General features: G+C 39.2%; 1 protein-coding gene across 3 annotated transcripts; it reads left to right on the top strand.

The window, feature by feature from the left end:
- On the top strand, positions 1–17,263 carry LOC135115842 (tuberin-like). 3 transcript variants are annotated; one of them, XM_064032848.1, is made up of 30 exons: positions 1–159; positions 1,140–1,348; positions 1,734–1,924; positions 2,575–2,772; positions 3,359–3,533; positions 3,690–3,881; positions 4,000–4,156; positions 4,280–4,431; positions 4,528–4,700; positions 4,928–5,096; positions 5,594–5,818; positions 6,728–6,890; positions 7,109–7,222; positions 7,433–7,551; positions 8,143–8,289; positions 8,689–8,875; positions 9,238–9,434; positions 9,540–9,650; positions 9,776–9,891; positions 10,072–10,220; positions 10,714–12,032; positions 12,201–12,273; positions 13,793–14,038; positions 14,396–14,517; positions 14,913–15,055; positions 15,227–15,458; positions 15,627–15,743; positions 15,905–16,045; positions 16,332–16,505; positions 16,834–17,263. In XM_064032848.1, exons 1-30 carry the CDS (start codon positions 33–35, stop codon positions 17,071–17,073), a joined length of 6,078 nt encoding a protein of 2,025 aa, XP_063888918.1. In that variant the 5' UTR covers positions 1–32; the 3' UTR covers positions 17,074–17,263. The 3 variants fall into 3 exon arrangements, with proteins under 3 accessions (XP_063888918.1, XP_063888917.1, XP_063888919.1); XM_064032847.1 differs by having other exon boundaries at positions 15,905–16,138; XM_064032849.1 differs by lacking the exons at positions 14,913–15,055; positions 15,627–15,743; positions 15,905–16,045; positions 16,332–16,505; positions 16,834–17,263 and having other exon boundaries at positions 15,227–15,422.
- The last annotated feature ends 440 nt before the right edge of the window (positions 17,264–17,703 follow it).

Here is a 17,703-nt window from a genome sequence, read left to right as displayed (position 1 = left end):
GACTGTGTGGCCTCTGCGTCGCTTACATCAACATGAAACTTCACGACTCTGGTGAACCTCACTCGAACCGCAGTGACGAACAGCCCCGCCCCGGACAAGGGACACAGTGCCACTCCCGTCACTCCACCATTCACAGGTCTCTACCATACACTGAGTCCGGTATGTAGTGATTATTATTGTCGACTTCCGGTTTGTTTATAATCATTACAATGTGGGACAAACATATTTGGTGTTGAGGGAAAATATAAGTCTCAGTCATGATTCACTAAAGGTATCGTTGTGGCTTGTTACATGTGTTAATCGAATGTCTTAAATGGTAATCATGCACCTTCCACAGATATTTTGCACTAAATATTTTGTTTCTGATTTCACACACACGTACTTTAATCTCGAATATCTTACATCAACACTGAAACAAAGAACCCTCAACAATCACTACATACGGTCGACATGCTAAAACTGTAGGTTATGTCTTTACTAAAAATTTCATTTCTAAGAAAAAATAATTGTGGCACTCCTACACGGAATAATGAAACACGGGTCTAGTAATATTTAAGTGTACGGATCAATGGTTGTTACTACAGTACTAAGGCGACCAACCGGTCATCAATTATAATTCTAACTCGTAAGATATCTTGTTTTTTCCATTTAGTAAAACATTATTTCAGGCCGTAGGCCAAAAGTGGTGGTGCTGGTGTACCAATCCTGCCTGCCCTATATTGTGAGCTGCTTCCCGCCGGTGTCCTTTACCTAGATTACGAAACTAATTTCTGCATCGTAGAAGAACAGTTTGACTATCGGTCAGTGCTTGTAACTTACCTGGGTAAAAGTTAATTTAAAGGGAGATTGTAGAAAATTGGAATTCATCCATGGAGATGTCAGTTAGGGGCGCCTGCATCGATCACTAGTTGGCGACACCCTCACAGCGTCAGTGTTGCCTCATTGTATGAATCATTTTTAAAGAAATTAAAATGTAAAGTAGGAAGATTTCTGGTGGAGATATATGATTATTTAAGGATTTATGAAGAATGTCGTTCGTTCCTTATTATAAAACTGTAGGGGAGTCGGTGCCTCCTTGTGCCGTGCTGACGGTGAGGAGATCCTGGCAATTATGTCAATGAAGTACGGAATTATTACAGTACACCTAACCATGAGTCGGGAGCGGGAGAGCTTCACGGAGAGGCTGAAGCGATGGGTATTCTCCGGCGGGGCGAGCATGGCGCCCACCAATGCCATCGTGCTGACGGAGACGATGAAGGGGGAACTCGCGATGACTGCTACGCTGCCCAGGCGCCTCCACGCCATAAATAAACTCGCGGAATCACTAATTACGTCGAAATTAGAGCAAGTAAGGTGTAGGTGTATTTAACATATTTAGGGGCGAGGGAGTGGGAGGTTGAGAGCTGAGAAGTATCAGGGTATCGTGTACAGTTAATAAAGTAAGCATTTGCTTACTTTATTAACTGACTATCAGATCAGGTTCTAAAGGACTCTGTCATGGAGTAGGGTATTATGGAAGTATATATCCTTGGCCTACTAATTTTGACACTATTCGGAAATTTCGTTTTTTTTTTTTTTTTTTATCTTTATACAATGAAAGGAGTTAGCAATGAAACTGAATAAACTGAATAACCTGAACTAATTTAATATAGCCCTCATTTGAAGATGCTAATATTACTTCAATATCATCCATGGAGTACACTATCTTGACTGACGACATTCGGTGCCCGCAGAATGGCATAGAGCAGGTGTGGTGTCTGGTGAGGGATCTGCTGGACGTAATGAGGTCGCCTCCCACGTGTCGCCGCCTCACTCTGAGAATGCTGACCAACTACGCTGCGGGGGAGCCAGACATCGGCTACATGAGGATAGTGTTCATGAAACATATCAAGTTTTCCTTTTCTGAAGAAGAGCCGGAACCTCTGTACGTATTACCAATGTCTAGTGGTGGTTTGATTGATTTTAAAGTTACTGCGCCGCAACATCGTGGTCATATGGCGCCTCTAGACCACAGGTGGACATGAAATGGTACGAGTATGGTGAAGCTAATGTGAATGAATTATATAGGCAGCGTGAATGAGTGAGCGATGAAGCTGATGTGAGTGAATGGGCGAGTGGTGAAGTTGTCAGTGAATGGGTGAATGGTGAATCTGATGTGAGTGAATGGTGAAGCCGATGGAGTGAGTGATTGAGTGAATGGTGAAGCCGATGGAGTGAGTGATTGAGTGAATGGTGAAGCTGATGGAGTGAGTTGTTGAGTGAATGGTGAAGCAAATGCGAGTGAATGAGTAAATAGTAAAGCTAATGGAGGGAATGGGAAAGCTAATGTGAGGCAGTGATGTATGTATTCCTATTAATTAAGTTGGCTTTTAGGTACTATTGTATTTGAATAATTGTGCTTGTAAGGTAAAATTCTATGCATCTTGGGTATGAATTTGTTTCTTGCCTGTTAATACTCTCAGAGGCATATGTAGTTGTACAAACTCTGGTAGTGCATAGGAATATTGGAAGTGTTGATATTACTTTCTAAGGAATTATTGCCTGTATTAGCATCATAAGTACAATGCCTTGCAGCTTCAAGTTCTTCCGTGCCGTGTTGGCGGATGGAAGGCAGATGCAGTATGTGGAGGAGGAGGTGGGTTGGATTCTGTCCAGGTGGATGCCAAGGCTCCTCGGCACTCCTCTCTCAATGGTCGTTTTACAAACGACCATCAACCTGATAAAATTTCACTCAGCCTACATTGATGACCCTGTCGTATCCATCTATGTGAGGTTAGATATTTCAGTACATAATTTCATTAGTAGTAATGAAGTCTTTGTTGACAGTACTACTGCATATGTATTGTGTTTTATGAAAATGTCCTTTGCTGTGACAAAGACCATTCAGTTTATTTCAGTGTTAGAAGAAAGTACACTTTCTCTGGTAAACTCTGGAACTCCCTGCCTGCTTCTGTTTTTCTGTGTTCCTATGAAATTAATTCCTTCAAGAAGGAGGCTTCACGGCAGTTTTTGACTGCCACTTTGGACACTGTTTGGGGACTGGCATCTCAACGGGCCAATTTTTTATTGGGGTTTTTGCCTTTGACCAGTGTACCTCCTACATAAGAAAAAAAAAATTCTACTTGCATATCTATATACAGCAAACTTTTCACTTCATTCAATGATAGAAGAAAGTACACTTTGAAAACATGGCATTTTGCACTTACATCTTCAGTCTTCATTTATACACTGCAAATTTTTCACTTCAACTTGGTATTTGGGGATAGTACAGATTGTGACATGCCTAGATATTTTGACCAGTTACTTTCAAACCTCATTTAATTTGCCCTCTTACTCTCCCCATACCTTCTGCTTGAAGTGAAGCAATACGCAAAATGATGAGTGCCAGTGAAGAAGTAGAAGCACTTTTGTGTCTCACTCTCGTCGAGACTGTTGCAGCATACAGGTACCTTCCTGTGGGTGCCTTGTACACAGCACTTATTGGCCTCTGCAGGATTGTCAATGTTCCTCATCTTACCAACAGAGTGGTGAAGGTAAATGTTATTGACATAAGCTGCTTTGCCAATAAGTATCTTTGAATGCATCACCCACAATCTTTTTAGTAAAGATTTCAATTTAACCAAAAGTATACCAAAGATCTAGAGCAATTGTGATGTATGAAAAGTAATTCATGAATTCTATACCTGCAGATAGTTAAGAATGTGTTTGGGACATGTGTCGGCTCAACAGCTTATGACATGCTGACTGGTTTGATTAACCGAAGCGCAGATGTCTTGCTGGTGCGAAGTGCCATGTTCTTTGCTGCTTTTGTTGTGTGTGGAGAAAATCGGATATCTTCACTGACTCCTAAGAAAGTTGATCTGTTAAGGTCCCTATATACAGTAAGTTCAGTTTTAACCAATTGTTATTATTCTCATGTTATTGCGATGATTATATCAACTTCATTGTGATAATTAAACTTCATAAAAGCTGTAAAATTATCTTCTTGGTTTGATGCAGTGTCTATCTGAAGAAAGCATTGTGAGGCAGGAGGTGCTGGTCTTGTATGAGGTGGCACTGAGTCTCCAGCGGCTGCTTGCAGAGACGCGACCAAACCTTTTTGGACAATCCTGGAATCTTATTATAGACATTGTCACTTGTCTTTATAGAAATACAGGTAATGTAATCAGCTAGCTGAGCAAAGTCAATTTTTATCATGTATGTCTTGATAATTGAAAGTAATGGGAAAGCTTTTTTTTTTCTCACAAAACTGTCAGATATAAAGATGTCAATTTTACAGAGAGAGTACCCGAGCCAGGGCCACAGGATGGGATTTTGGGAGTCCTTAATGATGTAGTGAACAGACTGGAGCATTTTGTAGATTCAAATGTATTTGAGGGAGATGTTGAAAAATTCATCAGACTGCTCGACACCATCAGCCAGCATAGGCCAGTAAGTTCATTAATCAGGCAGTACTGAGTTGTTACAGTATGGACATGGATCACCACACACTGATCTTTAGACTAATATGTTTTTGCATTGTTTCAGCCATCCTCTGTTTTCAAGGTTATAGAATATTGGAAAAGGATGGCTACTCCATCAAGACTGGGCTGGATTCCAAATCTTACTGCTCTGATAAAACGTTATTTTATTAGAGAGACCAGACCATTCATAAACTTGAGGATACTGGATGTGCTTGAAGAGATCTATGTAGAACACAAGTAAGACTTTTCATTATATCTGAATACTGTATTCTTGGAAATAGTTTGATGTTATATCCACAGCCTGAATGTTAATGAGATGTGTATCATGTAATTGGCCATAGTGGATGTTTATTATGTAATTGGTCATATTGTAGATTTGAGTTATTTATGTTTTGTTAAATTTGAGAATGTACATTGTAAAAGACAAATCTTGGGTGATAAATAATGTACACTTTTATTTGCAGGGGTTGGTATGGGCATGTGATTGTGAAGGCAGTTGTGGGAGAACTCTTTGTGGGGATTGAGAGGAAGCCTAATATTCAAGTCAGGACACGTGCAGCCCACCTCTTGGTCCTCCTTGGTCTGGGGGAAACGTGTGCGGATGTGGAGGATGTGCTCAGACTTCTGAGAGTCGTAAGGGTTTAAGTTTTGTACTTTGCTCTCTTTGCTACATTTTTGGATGACTTTTGCTGATGTGTCTTAGCATTATTTACTACGTATATTTTAAAACTGATTTAACTGATTTCAAATTCTTAAATTTAAAGATGTTTTGTTTGTTCCCACTGAAAGAAAATTCTAATGTACATGATGAATTCTAGTTCATTAATTATAACTTGCATTACTTTCCTTCTACACAAAAGGTCCATGGATTCTTGTAGATTATGTGAACTTGCTATATTTTTCTCTACTGTAAATTTAGTACGTGCTATGCTGGAATTTTCCTAGGAGCAAATTTTGTTTCTTGTTTCTCAGAGCAGGTTCTTGTTTCTTGTTGTTACTTTTTCTTTGTTTCTCAGAGCAGGTTCTTGTTTCTTGTTGTTACTTTTTCTCAGATAATCTTGACAAAATACAAACTGCCACACAGCCCCAGAGCAGGTTCTTGTTTCTTGTGTGTTACTTTTTTTTCTCAGATCATCTTGACAAAATACAAACTGCCACACAGCCCCATGTTGAATCCTGAAAAAGCACGTGACATAACTACTGCAGTTCAGGGTGTAGTCAAAATTTTTAGAAAGAAGACCTGGCAGCCTCCACCCATGATTCCGGTTGCTGCATACAATATCTTGGTAACCTTCTTAGAGCATCATTACAGGAAACCAATGATCCTACAGAAAGTAAGCCAACCACGGATTGAGGTAAGAACCAGTTAATCAGTTTTATGTATATACATGTATTTTATGAATGGATGTAAATATGACATTGAAGAGCACTGCTTAAAAAAAAAGGGTTGCTATTAAATAACTAAATTTAAATTGTTCTAGTTATTATTCCATTAACTAGTGTGGAATCTTCTATAATTTTGGGTAAAGACAATGAAGGCAGGAGTGAGAGCCAAAGTGTGTTTATAGGAACCATTGGCTATTTAATTTCTCTGATTAATTAACTAAGCACAAGAAGAAAACCTCTCACCCTCATGACAGTGGCAGCTATCTTGCTATTTGTCCAATCAGTGTGTGACTTCTCTTGTAGTAACCATTGGTACAAAAGTCCCAAAAAGGTATTATGACCTGATAGTTATGGTCCCAACATTTATGGTGCTGTACTTCACATTATTTTATGCCCATGTTGGGGATTATTCCATAGTGACAGCATTACTTGGCTACAGATTTATGCTACCATCAGTCATTTTTCTGTTTGTTACTGTAAAAGGGGTGTTACAACATTTAGACCAGTTTCTGGTGCCTTGAATATTCTTGGTTATAATTAAATTTTTGTTCTACATATTCTCTTCCCATGTGGCTTCAGTTATATTAGATATTCAGACTGTATGTATATTTGCATGTGGTCCCCACTTCTGCCATCTTTGTTGTAAATTCCCTTTCCTTGCAATGCTAAGAAACTGAGCCAACCATTGGATATGGGAAGGGAATATTCAGGGATGCCAGAGGTGGATTGCTAGATATGGGAAGGGAATATTCAGGGATACCAGATTGCTGGACTTTAGAAACCTAAAGCACCATTTCTATTATTTCAGATAGTCCATTGAGATTTACTGGCCTGTTTGTTGTCACTGCACTGATAATGGCTGTAAAATGTTTCCTCAGGTCTTAAGAATTTTGTTTTCAATGAAATGTGATTTGAGAAACCACCTTGGGTTCTCGCATGGTGAAATGAGTGCTGTTGAAGCAAGGAACACAAACCTGATTACCCCATTCTCCCCGTATGTGGTGCTGCGTCATAACAGTAAACGCAAAGAGAAAGTGAAAGGTAAACAATTCTTCCTCTTAAATTAATATACATAAGGCATAAAACCACACAAGATTGATATTCCTGGTGATGTGGGCTCAAGAGAAATTCTTTTGATAGCAGTTTGATCAAGAAAATTTAAAGATGTTAGATATCCATGGTGTAATCTGTGGCATATATAAGATCTTCATTATTTAGTACATTTCTTGAAGTGTTCTTGTATTTCGTTGTTTGTGCAGATGACGATGATGCCTATAGTGATGACGGTAGTGAGGATGTCAGCACTGGTGCTGGCATCCTGTTGGTGGACAGACTGGGGAAGGTCCTTGTTTTTGCTATTCTGGCAGAGAAAGGTAGTGTTGATACTTCTTTCAGTAGAGGTTTTACATTTTATAATGTCTTCATCTTGATATTAGTTAAATTTTATTTGAATTTTCTTGCTTTTCCAGTTTTTTTCTTGTCCAGTATAACATGTTTTGCAACAAAATTTTAATTTAAAACTACATGAATTGTAGAATATTTTCCTCATTTCTCAGACCATGCATTAAGGGAGTTTCTTTCAGACTGGGGAGTGCTTGAAATGATGCTGAAAGAACTGGTGCTAAAGCTTCGCCAGAAAGCCATGGTGCTTGCCTTAATGGATGGCAGATTACAAAGCTTGGCTGCAACATTCTGCAACATGGTAGTACTGCCTGTTTGTCAGAATACTTGACTGGTTTGATGATATACTCCCTCAAGGGGTGACTACAGGGGAGAGTATTCACTTGTACATACTCATGCATGTCTGAATGATCCTTGAGGGTAGATTAGACCATGTAAAGTGTTAACTTTACATGCAACTTTTAATGCATGCAACTATTTAAATATCTCATCCTTGCACAATGTAGCCTTTTCCTTCCATACCAAGTGCTCCTGTACCAGCACAAGATGGGTTAGATTTTTTAAGTTTACTTTTTTACATTAATTGTCCAATGTCCATGTAGCAACTAATTTTTTGCCATGATCCTTTACATGCTTTACATGCATCTACTCATTTTCACCTGTGGCTAATTCTGCTCCCATGTTATAAATCTCTGGATTCATTTGAAAATTTTCATCCTGAAGTTAAACTAATGTTGCATTAAATCACCAATTGTGTGTTGTATATAATATGGACTTCTTGATTGTTGCTAATTGCTATTTAAAACACCCATAAAACTTGAACATAAAACTTGAACATTTATGAATTGCATTCTGCATTTTTTTATGGATGCATTTTCATATCTTCATACAGATAAATGATGACAACCTCAATTACCCAAAATGTTTGACCAACACTCCAGTAGGATTCAATTGTGCAGAATTTCACAGCCAGGTGTATCCTGTGCTGGCAGCACTGGTGGCCCACCACCGGCACATCGGACCCTATGCCCAGCAGAAGGTGATGGTAGCCTTCAGTGTGCCTTGTTCATATGCTTAGATTCTTAACCTTTTTATATATCCAGGTTTTAGTTTTAATTTCATAAATCTCCTGTTTTGAGAGTTTTATGTGGCTAGTGAGGATAATTCCTGTGTCCTAGAGGCCTAGTTAGGGACTAACGTCTGATTTTAAGATATTGTGTGGAGGCCTGTTAGGGGCTAATGTCTTTGATTTCAAGATTAAGATATTGTGTGGGTATGTGCACGTTGTCTTGATAATCCCTTTCGTTGGGGGGAGGGATGTCAGCCTAGTATAATGATATAAAGTGGATGTAAATTCTTGGCATCACATGTTGCTGGCTTCAGAAAAGTAGGAAATAATGTCATTGATAACAAGATTTACCTTAAAAATCTCTTGCAGATGATTCGCACCTTTCAATGCGGTGTGATCAACAAGAATTCAGCTCAACTGTGTATTGAGTGTGTAACATTATGTGTGATGGAGATGCCAGTAGCCATGGGCAAGAATATTTCAAGGATCATTAGCCGTTATTCTAAGATAACACAGTGTGTGTCTCACTCCCAGGCAATGCTGGAGTTTCTTTCAAGTAAGTTTTCAGGTTTGGCAATATCATATTAGAGGCAGTAGAGATTAGTAGAAGTAAACAATGAGTGTCGTGTTTTGTTGTATCCCTTCACTTATCTACCGTTTTTTATGTTCTCAGTATTCAGCTGTATTTGTATTGTTTTAGATTTTTGTTTTTAACATATAATTACATTGCAAAGGCACCTAAAAGAGATGAAGATTGGGTTAGGAGCATCCCCCTGAAAGCTACTGTCTTGGTCTCGAGTCCTTCATAGTTTGTCATTTTGTTCTGTTGATTTAATTCATAAATTCCTTGTGCATCTTTTATTACTATTGGTGTGGTGTGTTTATTATATTGTAAAACGCATGCCTATCTCCCTCCAGCACTACTTCACTTCCCTGCAATGTACTCCAGTTTTGTGCAGCAGCAGTTCATGCCTATCTTTGCCATTGCCATCCCCTACACGAACCCATTTAAGTTTAACCACTACATCGTGTCGTTGGCCTACCACGTCATTGCTCTGTGGTTCCTGAAGTGTCCCATACACATCAGAAAACATGCTGCAAAGTACATAACTACTGTAAGTGGTTATCTATCTTAGGTTTTTATTTGTGGTTATCTGAGGGTTATTTCCATATCCACTTGGCCTTGGCTAAAGGAGAGTACAATAACACGTTATTTCCAGACTTTAACCCAGAAGTTTGAATATCTGACCGCAACATTTAAGCCCAAACTTGTGCAACCTGAGAAGAAAAGGAGACTGAGTCGGAAGGACAAAGCTAAGGAAAAAGAAAGGGTAAGAGAAGTAATGTCAGAGATGGCTAAATAGTAAACCAAGTACGAATAATTTTTAAACCAATAATGTTATTTCTTTTGGACCCAAGGAAGGAATATTCTTCATTGGAATGATTTCCTCCTTAGCTAGAAGAGGAGGAAAGGAACCTGAAGAAGCTCCAGATATTTACTGACATGATGGAGACTTGCATTGATCTCATGTCTCGCTATGCATTTGACTACTGCAGACCTGTGGCAGAAAGGTAAAGTGTACCTTTATTGTAGCAGCAGTAGGAAAGACTTGTTTTACATAAAACTACTGTATTTTAATAACCTTGTGGGAAACTTAACTTTTTTTAAATATGTAACACAAAACATCTTTTGAAATATGTAAGACAAATTTCTAAACATTTGCTTTTATGATCTAATTCATCCCAACACAGAAGTGGAGTAGTAAAGATGCTGATGGCAGAAGGGAAGAGTCAGACATGGATTGCTGGCAACAAGCTCATCACTATCACTACATCAGGCTGTGCAGGAAAGCTTTCCCAGGATAGCCTCTGTTACAGGTGCCACCGCCTGTGTGATGAAGGTGAGTGGTGGTCATTGCTTCTGCCAGACCAGAAAGGTGATGAGTGGAGCCTAATGTACGGCTTTTTTATAGTTTTCTTGCATTTAGTATTGCCTTTGATTTTTTAGAATAATGCACTATGTATTTTGCTTTTAAAGTGTTGTATATATATGTATGTATGTATATATATATATATATATATATATATATATATATATATATATATATATATATATATATATATATATATATATATATATATATATATATATATATATATATATATATATATATATATATATATATATATATATATATATATTATATAATAATAATCTGATCACACTGTCATTCAGGTGATTCTACATTGTAAAGTAAATAGCTCATTTCAATATTGATTCAGTAACTATTGCAAATATGATTTTTTAGTAAGATTACAAAAGTCTATTGTTTCATTCACATTCACTTTCCTTATTTTACAAAGCTTCTAAATATATTTAAATTACTTTCCTAGGTGCCCCATTAAGCAAGGAAAAGGATCTGAACAAAATCAGAAGGCATGACAAAGTTGGAGCATCAAATGTCAAGGTGACAGGAGACAGCACTGCTCCAAAAGCCTCCTGCTCCACCCAGCCTTTTTCATCCTCCCAACCTTCCATCCCTGCCCCACGTTCACCTTCTAGCCAACCATCCATCTCTTCCCTATCTGGCCAGTCTTCCTTAACCACAAAATCTGCCCTTGTCTCCCCCACAAAATCTGCTCTGGTCTCCCCCACAAAATCTGCTCTGGTCTCCCCCACAAAATCTGCTCTGGTCTCCCCCACAAAATCTGCTCTGGTCTCCCCCACAAAATCTGCTCTGGTCTCCCCCACAAAATCTGCTCTGGTCTCCCCTACAAAATCTGCTCTGGTCTCCCCCACAAAATCTGCTCTGGTCTCCCCTACAAAATCTGCTCTGGTCTCCCCTACAAAATCTGCTCTGGTCTCCCCTACAAAATCTGCTCTTGTTTCCACCACAAAATCAGCCCTTGTCTCCCCCACAAAATCAGCCCTTGTCTCCCCCACAAAATCAGCCCTTGTCTCCCCCACAAAATCAGCCCTTGTCTCCCCCACAAAATCTGCCCTTGTCTCCCCCACAAAATCTGCCCTTGTCTCCCCCACAAAATCTGCTCTCGTCTCCCCCACAAAATCTGCTCTCGTCTCCCCCACAAAATCTGCCCTTGTCTCCCCCACAAAATCTGTTTCCTTTTCTCCCTCTCCCCCCAAATCTGTTTCCTTTTCTCCCTCTTCCCCCTCTTCCCCCAAATCTGTTTCCTTTTCTCCCTCCCCCCCAAAATATAGTGACCCTGCCCCTCGATCAAAATCTCTCTCCCCCACAAAATTCACTTTATTTCCTAGTGTCCTTCCATCCTCATCTACACGGCCCCCTCTTTCTTGCACATTTTTTCCATCTACCAAGCCTTCCTCCTCTTTCTCTCCACCTGCCAAACTTACCCTTCCCTTCACATCTGCACAATCCACCCTTTCCCATTCCTCAAAGAGCAAATCTCTTCCACCTTCACCCTCATCCGAGTGCTTCCCTGCCTCCTTCCTCTTGCAACTAGCTGCTTCTTCCCAGTCCTTGCCTTCTAAAACTTCTCCATCTGCCAAGCCTTCTTTCTCCCCAACCACTCCTCAATCCCCATCTTTCCCTTTTGCTAATCATCCAGAGTATTCACCTGTGCACTCCTCTCCAGATACTTCTCTGACAGAGTCACCTGAGAAGCAAGATTCACAAATAACCCCTTCACCTCAAAGAATCCCTTCACCTCAGTTCCCAGCCAAGGAAGCCCAGGTGTGTATGTGGATCTTCAAATTGTTACACAATTTTGTTTAATGCACTTACGAACTTTTTGTTAGGTAATATTAGGTAATTATGATTGTGGAATTTTAATAATTTATATTTCCTATATTGTATAAAAGTCAGCAAGTGCTCCACTTCATCAATTCCACATTGCTACAGATTGAGAGCCATCTCTTAAGCAAGGACAGCTTGTACCATCCCCTGACCTTCCTGATGAATGCAGATGAGGAAGGTTTGTACTTAAGCAATATTGGGGTTGCCTTATAAAGATTAAACCTTTACTTTAAATGGTATTTCCATCAGGAAAGATGTGTAGATTTTCAGCATGGTAATCTGAATACGCCATCATAACCTGCTTAATTGTTCCTATAGTACAGTCAATGACATTTGCGATTGGAACTCCCGCTGAAATGAGTGTCGCATTGCTCAAACTGGCAACTCCCTCCTCAGTCTGAAAAAAATCTTCCTGGAGAAAATAACATGGCAACATAAGGTAGTCCCTTATATGTTTTCAAAGCATACAGTAATGGACTCAGTGTTTGACATATTGAGATTAGGTAAAGTTATCTTTTGTGACTGCACCTTGATTAGGGAAAGTTATCTTTTGTGACTGCACCTTGCTCAGCTAACAAAATGGCTGTTTGTTTTAAATAAAATGTTCTACTGAGGTGATGTCTGATGCCTGGAAAATATACAGGCTATGATTGCATAGCAAGAGCATTAGGGTTTCACTAGAATGGTGAAATGAATAGAAAAATGTTGTATAACTATTGCCAGTGAGAAGACTGAGTGCACTGGTGAAGGAATGGAGTGATGAGGGGCACAAAGACGTTTTTCACCACAAACATGGTGGTGCCCCAAAATGTTTGGTCTTTTTAGTTGTTGTGCTGTCAGCTGAGGACAACTTAAACTGTCTCTTGATAACATGTAAGGTGTTGTCAAAATTTTGGGGTGGCCCACCACCATGTTTGTGGTGAGGAACAGCATAGTGTCCCTCATCGCTTCATTTCTTCATGTTTGTGATGAGGAACAGCCTAGTGTCTCATCACTCCATTTCTTCAACAATGCACTCGGTCTTTTCATTGGGTTTTTTTTTATTAATTTCACCATTCTAGTAGAATGCTAACACTCGTACTATGTAATTGTGGCCTGTATATTTTCTGCCTGTATATTTTCTATTTTCTAGGCGCTGCACATCACCCTAGTAGAACACTTTAAAACAGTCATTTTGCAAGCCGAGCAAGGAGCAGTCACAAACAATAATTTTCCCTCAAGTCAATATGTCAAACACTGAATATGTTATTCTATATTTTGAAAAATATATGAGGGACTAAGGTAAGTTGCGATGTAATTATTTTCTCCTGGCAGATTTTTTCAGGCCAAGGAGTGAGTTGTCAGTTGGTGTGATGTGGTGCTCATGTCAGCAGGAGTTCTAATTGCAAATGTCACTGACTATACTTAAACAATTGTTGTCTCATGGTAAATTATAAATGCCTAAACTGTTTTTTGGAGATGTTGGATAGTTATATATTTATATAACCAGGATTTACAGTGTTATGTAATGTTTTGAAGAATAATTCGAGCAGGTATTTTCATGAACAATTGTTCTTTTGTTATATATTTATATAACCAGGATTTACAGTGTTATGTAATGTTTTGAAGAATAATTCAAGCAGGTATTTTCATGAACAATTGTTTTTTTCTTCTATTGCTAGGCTTTGAAAGAAATAACATTGGTTATTATTGTACAGAGGTAGATAGCAGAGAGCAGGATGAAGTAAGGGATAGCCTTGAAGAGCAGCCAGCACCATCACCTACACCATCACTGTCACCACCACCACTAGCACCACCACCATTTCCACCAGTGCCTGAAGATGAAGGAACCATGGGAAAACCCTTCTTCCAGAGTGCACCACCTATTGGGAAAGGGACAAAGCCTCGCTGCTGTGCTTGCTGGTGTCAGGGCTGGGCAGAGTTGTGCATGAGGCAGCCTTGTGGTGGGTGCCATTATTTACACTACTTGGGGGATATTGTTCTAGTACTCATTTTTTTCTACAGCTGTATCATGATACATTGGGGTGATACTTTGACTTTACCATATTTTCAATATTTCATCATTAGTAATGTCTTAACAAAGTGGCTGCAAGTTTCGAGATCAACAGACGTAAGTTTTGAGATGTACAGCATGAAATAGAGCTTCTGTGGTATTGCAGTGGGTACCACAAGGTTCTGTGGCCATTCCTTGCATCAAGGAAGCAAGTATCAAAAGTTGGTATGCTGAGACCATTTGCCATTTAATGTACTTTTCCACTTTATGTAGTACAATGTATTTTAGTTTTGTTTATTTTCTTCAGGTAACTTCTGTGCTGTACTGAGGTTCAGTGATCAACTCTTGACAGAGAGCCACCCCACTCTGCAGGAACTGAGTGACATGGTTATGCCATCAACTGAGGATGTCATGGAATCAAGAGATCCAGTAAGGTGGACTTTTTTTTATTTTTCCCCCTTCCTCCTCCCCCCCCCAAGTTGCCAGTTTTTCCTTATATTTTTTACTGCCTTTATTTTCTAGTACCATATCTTGCTAAGAGCATTCATGACTTGAATGGATGCTGATTCTGATAGTCTGTGGTGGAGAACAGCTTGATCACACAGTCTGTGCCTGGTTAGTTCAACCTTGACAGGGAAATTCTTAGCGTAGCAAAAGGGAACAGAATGATGTAAGGTGGACTATTTAGGTAGGCTACTTCTCTTTCAGGGAGATCTTGGTTTGTGATGGCAGATGAATAAACAGGTTTGTTTTGAATGGAGGATTGTAAATAATATATATCGTACTTCAGTTGGAAATCTGATGCTTAGATGAACACTATGCAGGTACCCAGCTGTTCAAAGGATACTGCTAGTGCTGGGAGTGTAGAGACAATGCATAAGACTCGCTCAGCTTTGGGAAGGAGTGGGTTTCCTGAGAAAGATAGTATGATTCCCCAATGGGAGGATGGACATGGACTATCACCAAGGTGAAAGATTTATAGATATTGTTTTTTGTAAGAGGCTTTTCCTTCAGTAAGATTGATATCTGAAATTGTTTTTATCTTGAGAGATGAAAGGTATTGGCTCTATGCTTTCCATGAGCTACTAAAGTTGAATTTATGTAGTCAATATGGATATTGATAATTTTTCTCTTTCAGTTTTGTGTTCCTCCAGTTGTATTACCAGGACTTGATGCCTACTGATGACAGTCGCCCTATCCTGCTACCAACTGGCCAAGCAGAGACCCAACGCTCCATCTCGCTTCTGGACTTTATCCGGCCTCATGATGCTCACAAAATTGGAGTGTTGTATGTGCGGAAAGGACAGACAACAGAGCAGGAAATTTTGAGCAACTCCAGTGGCTCAACCAGATACACCCGATTTATCTCAGTAAGATGTTTGTTTCTTCCTTTGGCTGTAAGACAGAGGGACCTGTGGAGTAGGTATGAGTAGGACTGAAATGAAAAAAGTCTGATGCTTATTAATATATTAATGTAGTAAATGCTTAAGAATCAATATATTAATATGGTAAATGTTTAAGAAAAGTGATACTTTCAGGCTCTGGGTACATATGTCGAGTTAGGAAAAGTATCCCGGCACGTGTTCCTTGGGGGCTTGGACACCAAAGGCGTGGATGGTGACACTGCTCTGGTTTGGCAGGATGATTTACTGCAGGTAAACTACTTGGCTTAGTTTGTGGTTGTTTTAGTGGATACTGGAGGGAAACTATATGCCTTTAATATTCATACCATACCAGCAAATTAGCTAAAATGTACTGATTTCCTGCACTGCTGCTTCAACAGTTTGCTTAAAAAAAATCCCTTTCTCCATGCTAGGTTGTGTTCCATGTGGCCACCATGATGCCCACCAAAGAGTCTGACCCAAAGTGTAATGGTAAAAAGAGGCACATTGGCAATAATTTTGTCACAATAGTGTTCAATGAGAGTGGTCAACCCTACAACGTTGACACAATCAAGGTAATCCTGACTCTCTATATATCTTGTAGCACTAATTTTGTCACAATAGTGTTCAATGAGAGTGGTCAACCCTACAACGTTGACACAATCAAGGTAATCCTGACACTATACATCTTGTAGCACATCACATTGATTACAATAGGCATAATGCTCGCAGATATTGTTTTGGTTTCCTTTATCCTCTTGACATATTGGGCAGCCCTGGTTTATTGATTTTTTTTAGGAGTGAATAAGTAAAATGAGGAAAGGCTATACTAAGAAAGGATTTACTAACATTGTTTTTCAGGGTCAGTTCAACCATATTGTGATAGAAATTGTGCCAAACCACCATGGCACAAATACAGTGACAGTGCACTACCAACGCCAGGAGCTACTGGATTACCTGAATGAAAGCAGCCCACGACATGTGTCAAACCGCAGCCTGTCGCTGTCCGTCAGGCAAATTGCTGTCCACTCTAATGTGAGATCATTTTTATTGTAATATTGCCTGTTTGTCTGTAAAATCCATTTTAATTTTAGTACATGTAGAAATTTCTTCTTGTAGTATGTGATAAATTGATGGTATGAATGGTTTGTGCATTGCATGCTTTTCATGGGAGAAGGCTTGTAGTATGTGATAAATTGATGTTATGAATGGTTTGTGCATTGCATGCTTTTCATGGGAGAAGGCTGAGTTCACTAATTTCATGGTCTATGAGTGAAGCAGTCACTTGAGTGCAGTTCTCCTTAAAGGCTGCACCTCAAGAATCTACAGGGATAAATTTCTCAAGCTTCCTTTCTTTCTCCAGTTAGCAGCTAAGATCATGGAGTCCCTGCAGCGACCGCCCCACAGCCCATACGCCAACAACTGGGTGGAGCGGCTGCGGCACATCAGGAAAATCCACAGCACAGTGCTTGGCAACATTAAGAAGAGTGAAGAGAGGTACAGTGCTCCTGAACTCAATGACTTCACTGATCTGGTTGATACAGGTGTGAGAAACCTTGATCTGAATGAAACTGGCCAGTATTCTATCCAATTGATGTATTAGTGAGATGAGTATACTGCTAAACTTATTGTAGATTAATTTCTCCATACATTGCTATTTTTAGGGAAAATTTTAGATATTTTTAAGGTTTCAAAACTAAACAAGGTTTTAGTAGTTTTAAAAGTTTGTGATACTAGATATAAGGTTTGTAATTAAAAGCATCTCTTAATATTTGATTAAATTTTTTTTTATACTTTTTTTTTTTCTTTTTGGTGTGAAATTAAAATGATTGAGTTGTGAAGTTAAAATGAGTTGTTGCAAAGTAAACAATTTTTTAATGGTCCTGGAAACCTGCAGGTGACAATACTTGTATCACAGGGGTTCTGGTTAAGGTATTCAAAGACAGGGGGAAGAAAAGATGAGAAGAAATTTCCAGTTTTGATTATTAGTAAAAAACTGAATGAGGATGTTCATTATAGAAGGTGGTGAATGTTCATTGTAGAGGAGGCTCTTCAAAGTTATTTTTTAAGGCTGTATAAAAAGTTTATGCACAGAATATAAGGTTTGCTCTGTTTTTAAGGCTTAGGGTGAGAAAAGTAATGATTTCTGACATGGGAGACTTGGTCATTTCATGGGGAAGGTGTGAAGTCAGAATAATACCTCCGATCTTGCCAACAACACTAATCCTTCCCT

Source organism: Scylla paramamosain, chromosome 30 (assembly GCF_035594125.1).
Source record: "Scylla paramamosain isolate STU-SP2022 chromosome 30, ASM3559412v1, whole genome shotgun sequence".
In the NCBI taxonomy this organism is placed as follows: domain Eukaryota; kingdom Metazoa; phylum Arthropoda; class Malacostraca; order Decapoda; family Portunidae; genus Scylla; species Scylla paramamosain.
This window is presented reverse-complemented; position numbering and strand designations above follow the sequence as displayed.

Coding starts and splice junctions, on each gene's coding strand:
- LOC135115842 (XM_064032847.1), top strand. CDS start 33: ATGAAACTTCACGACTCTGGTGAACCTCACTCGAACCGCAGTGACGAA. Junction 3,882..3,999: donor TGTTAAGGTCCCTATATACA/GTAAGTTCAGTT, acceptor GGTTTGATGCAG/TGTCTATCTGAAGAAAGCAT. Junction 8,290..8,688: donor GACCCTATGCCCAGCAGAAG/GTGATGGTAGCC, acceptor AATCTCTTGCAG/ATGATTCGCACCTTTCAATG.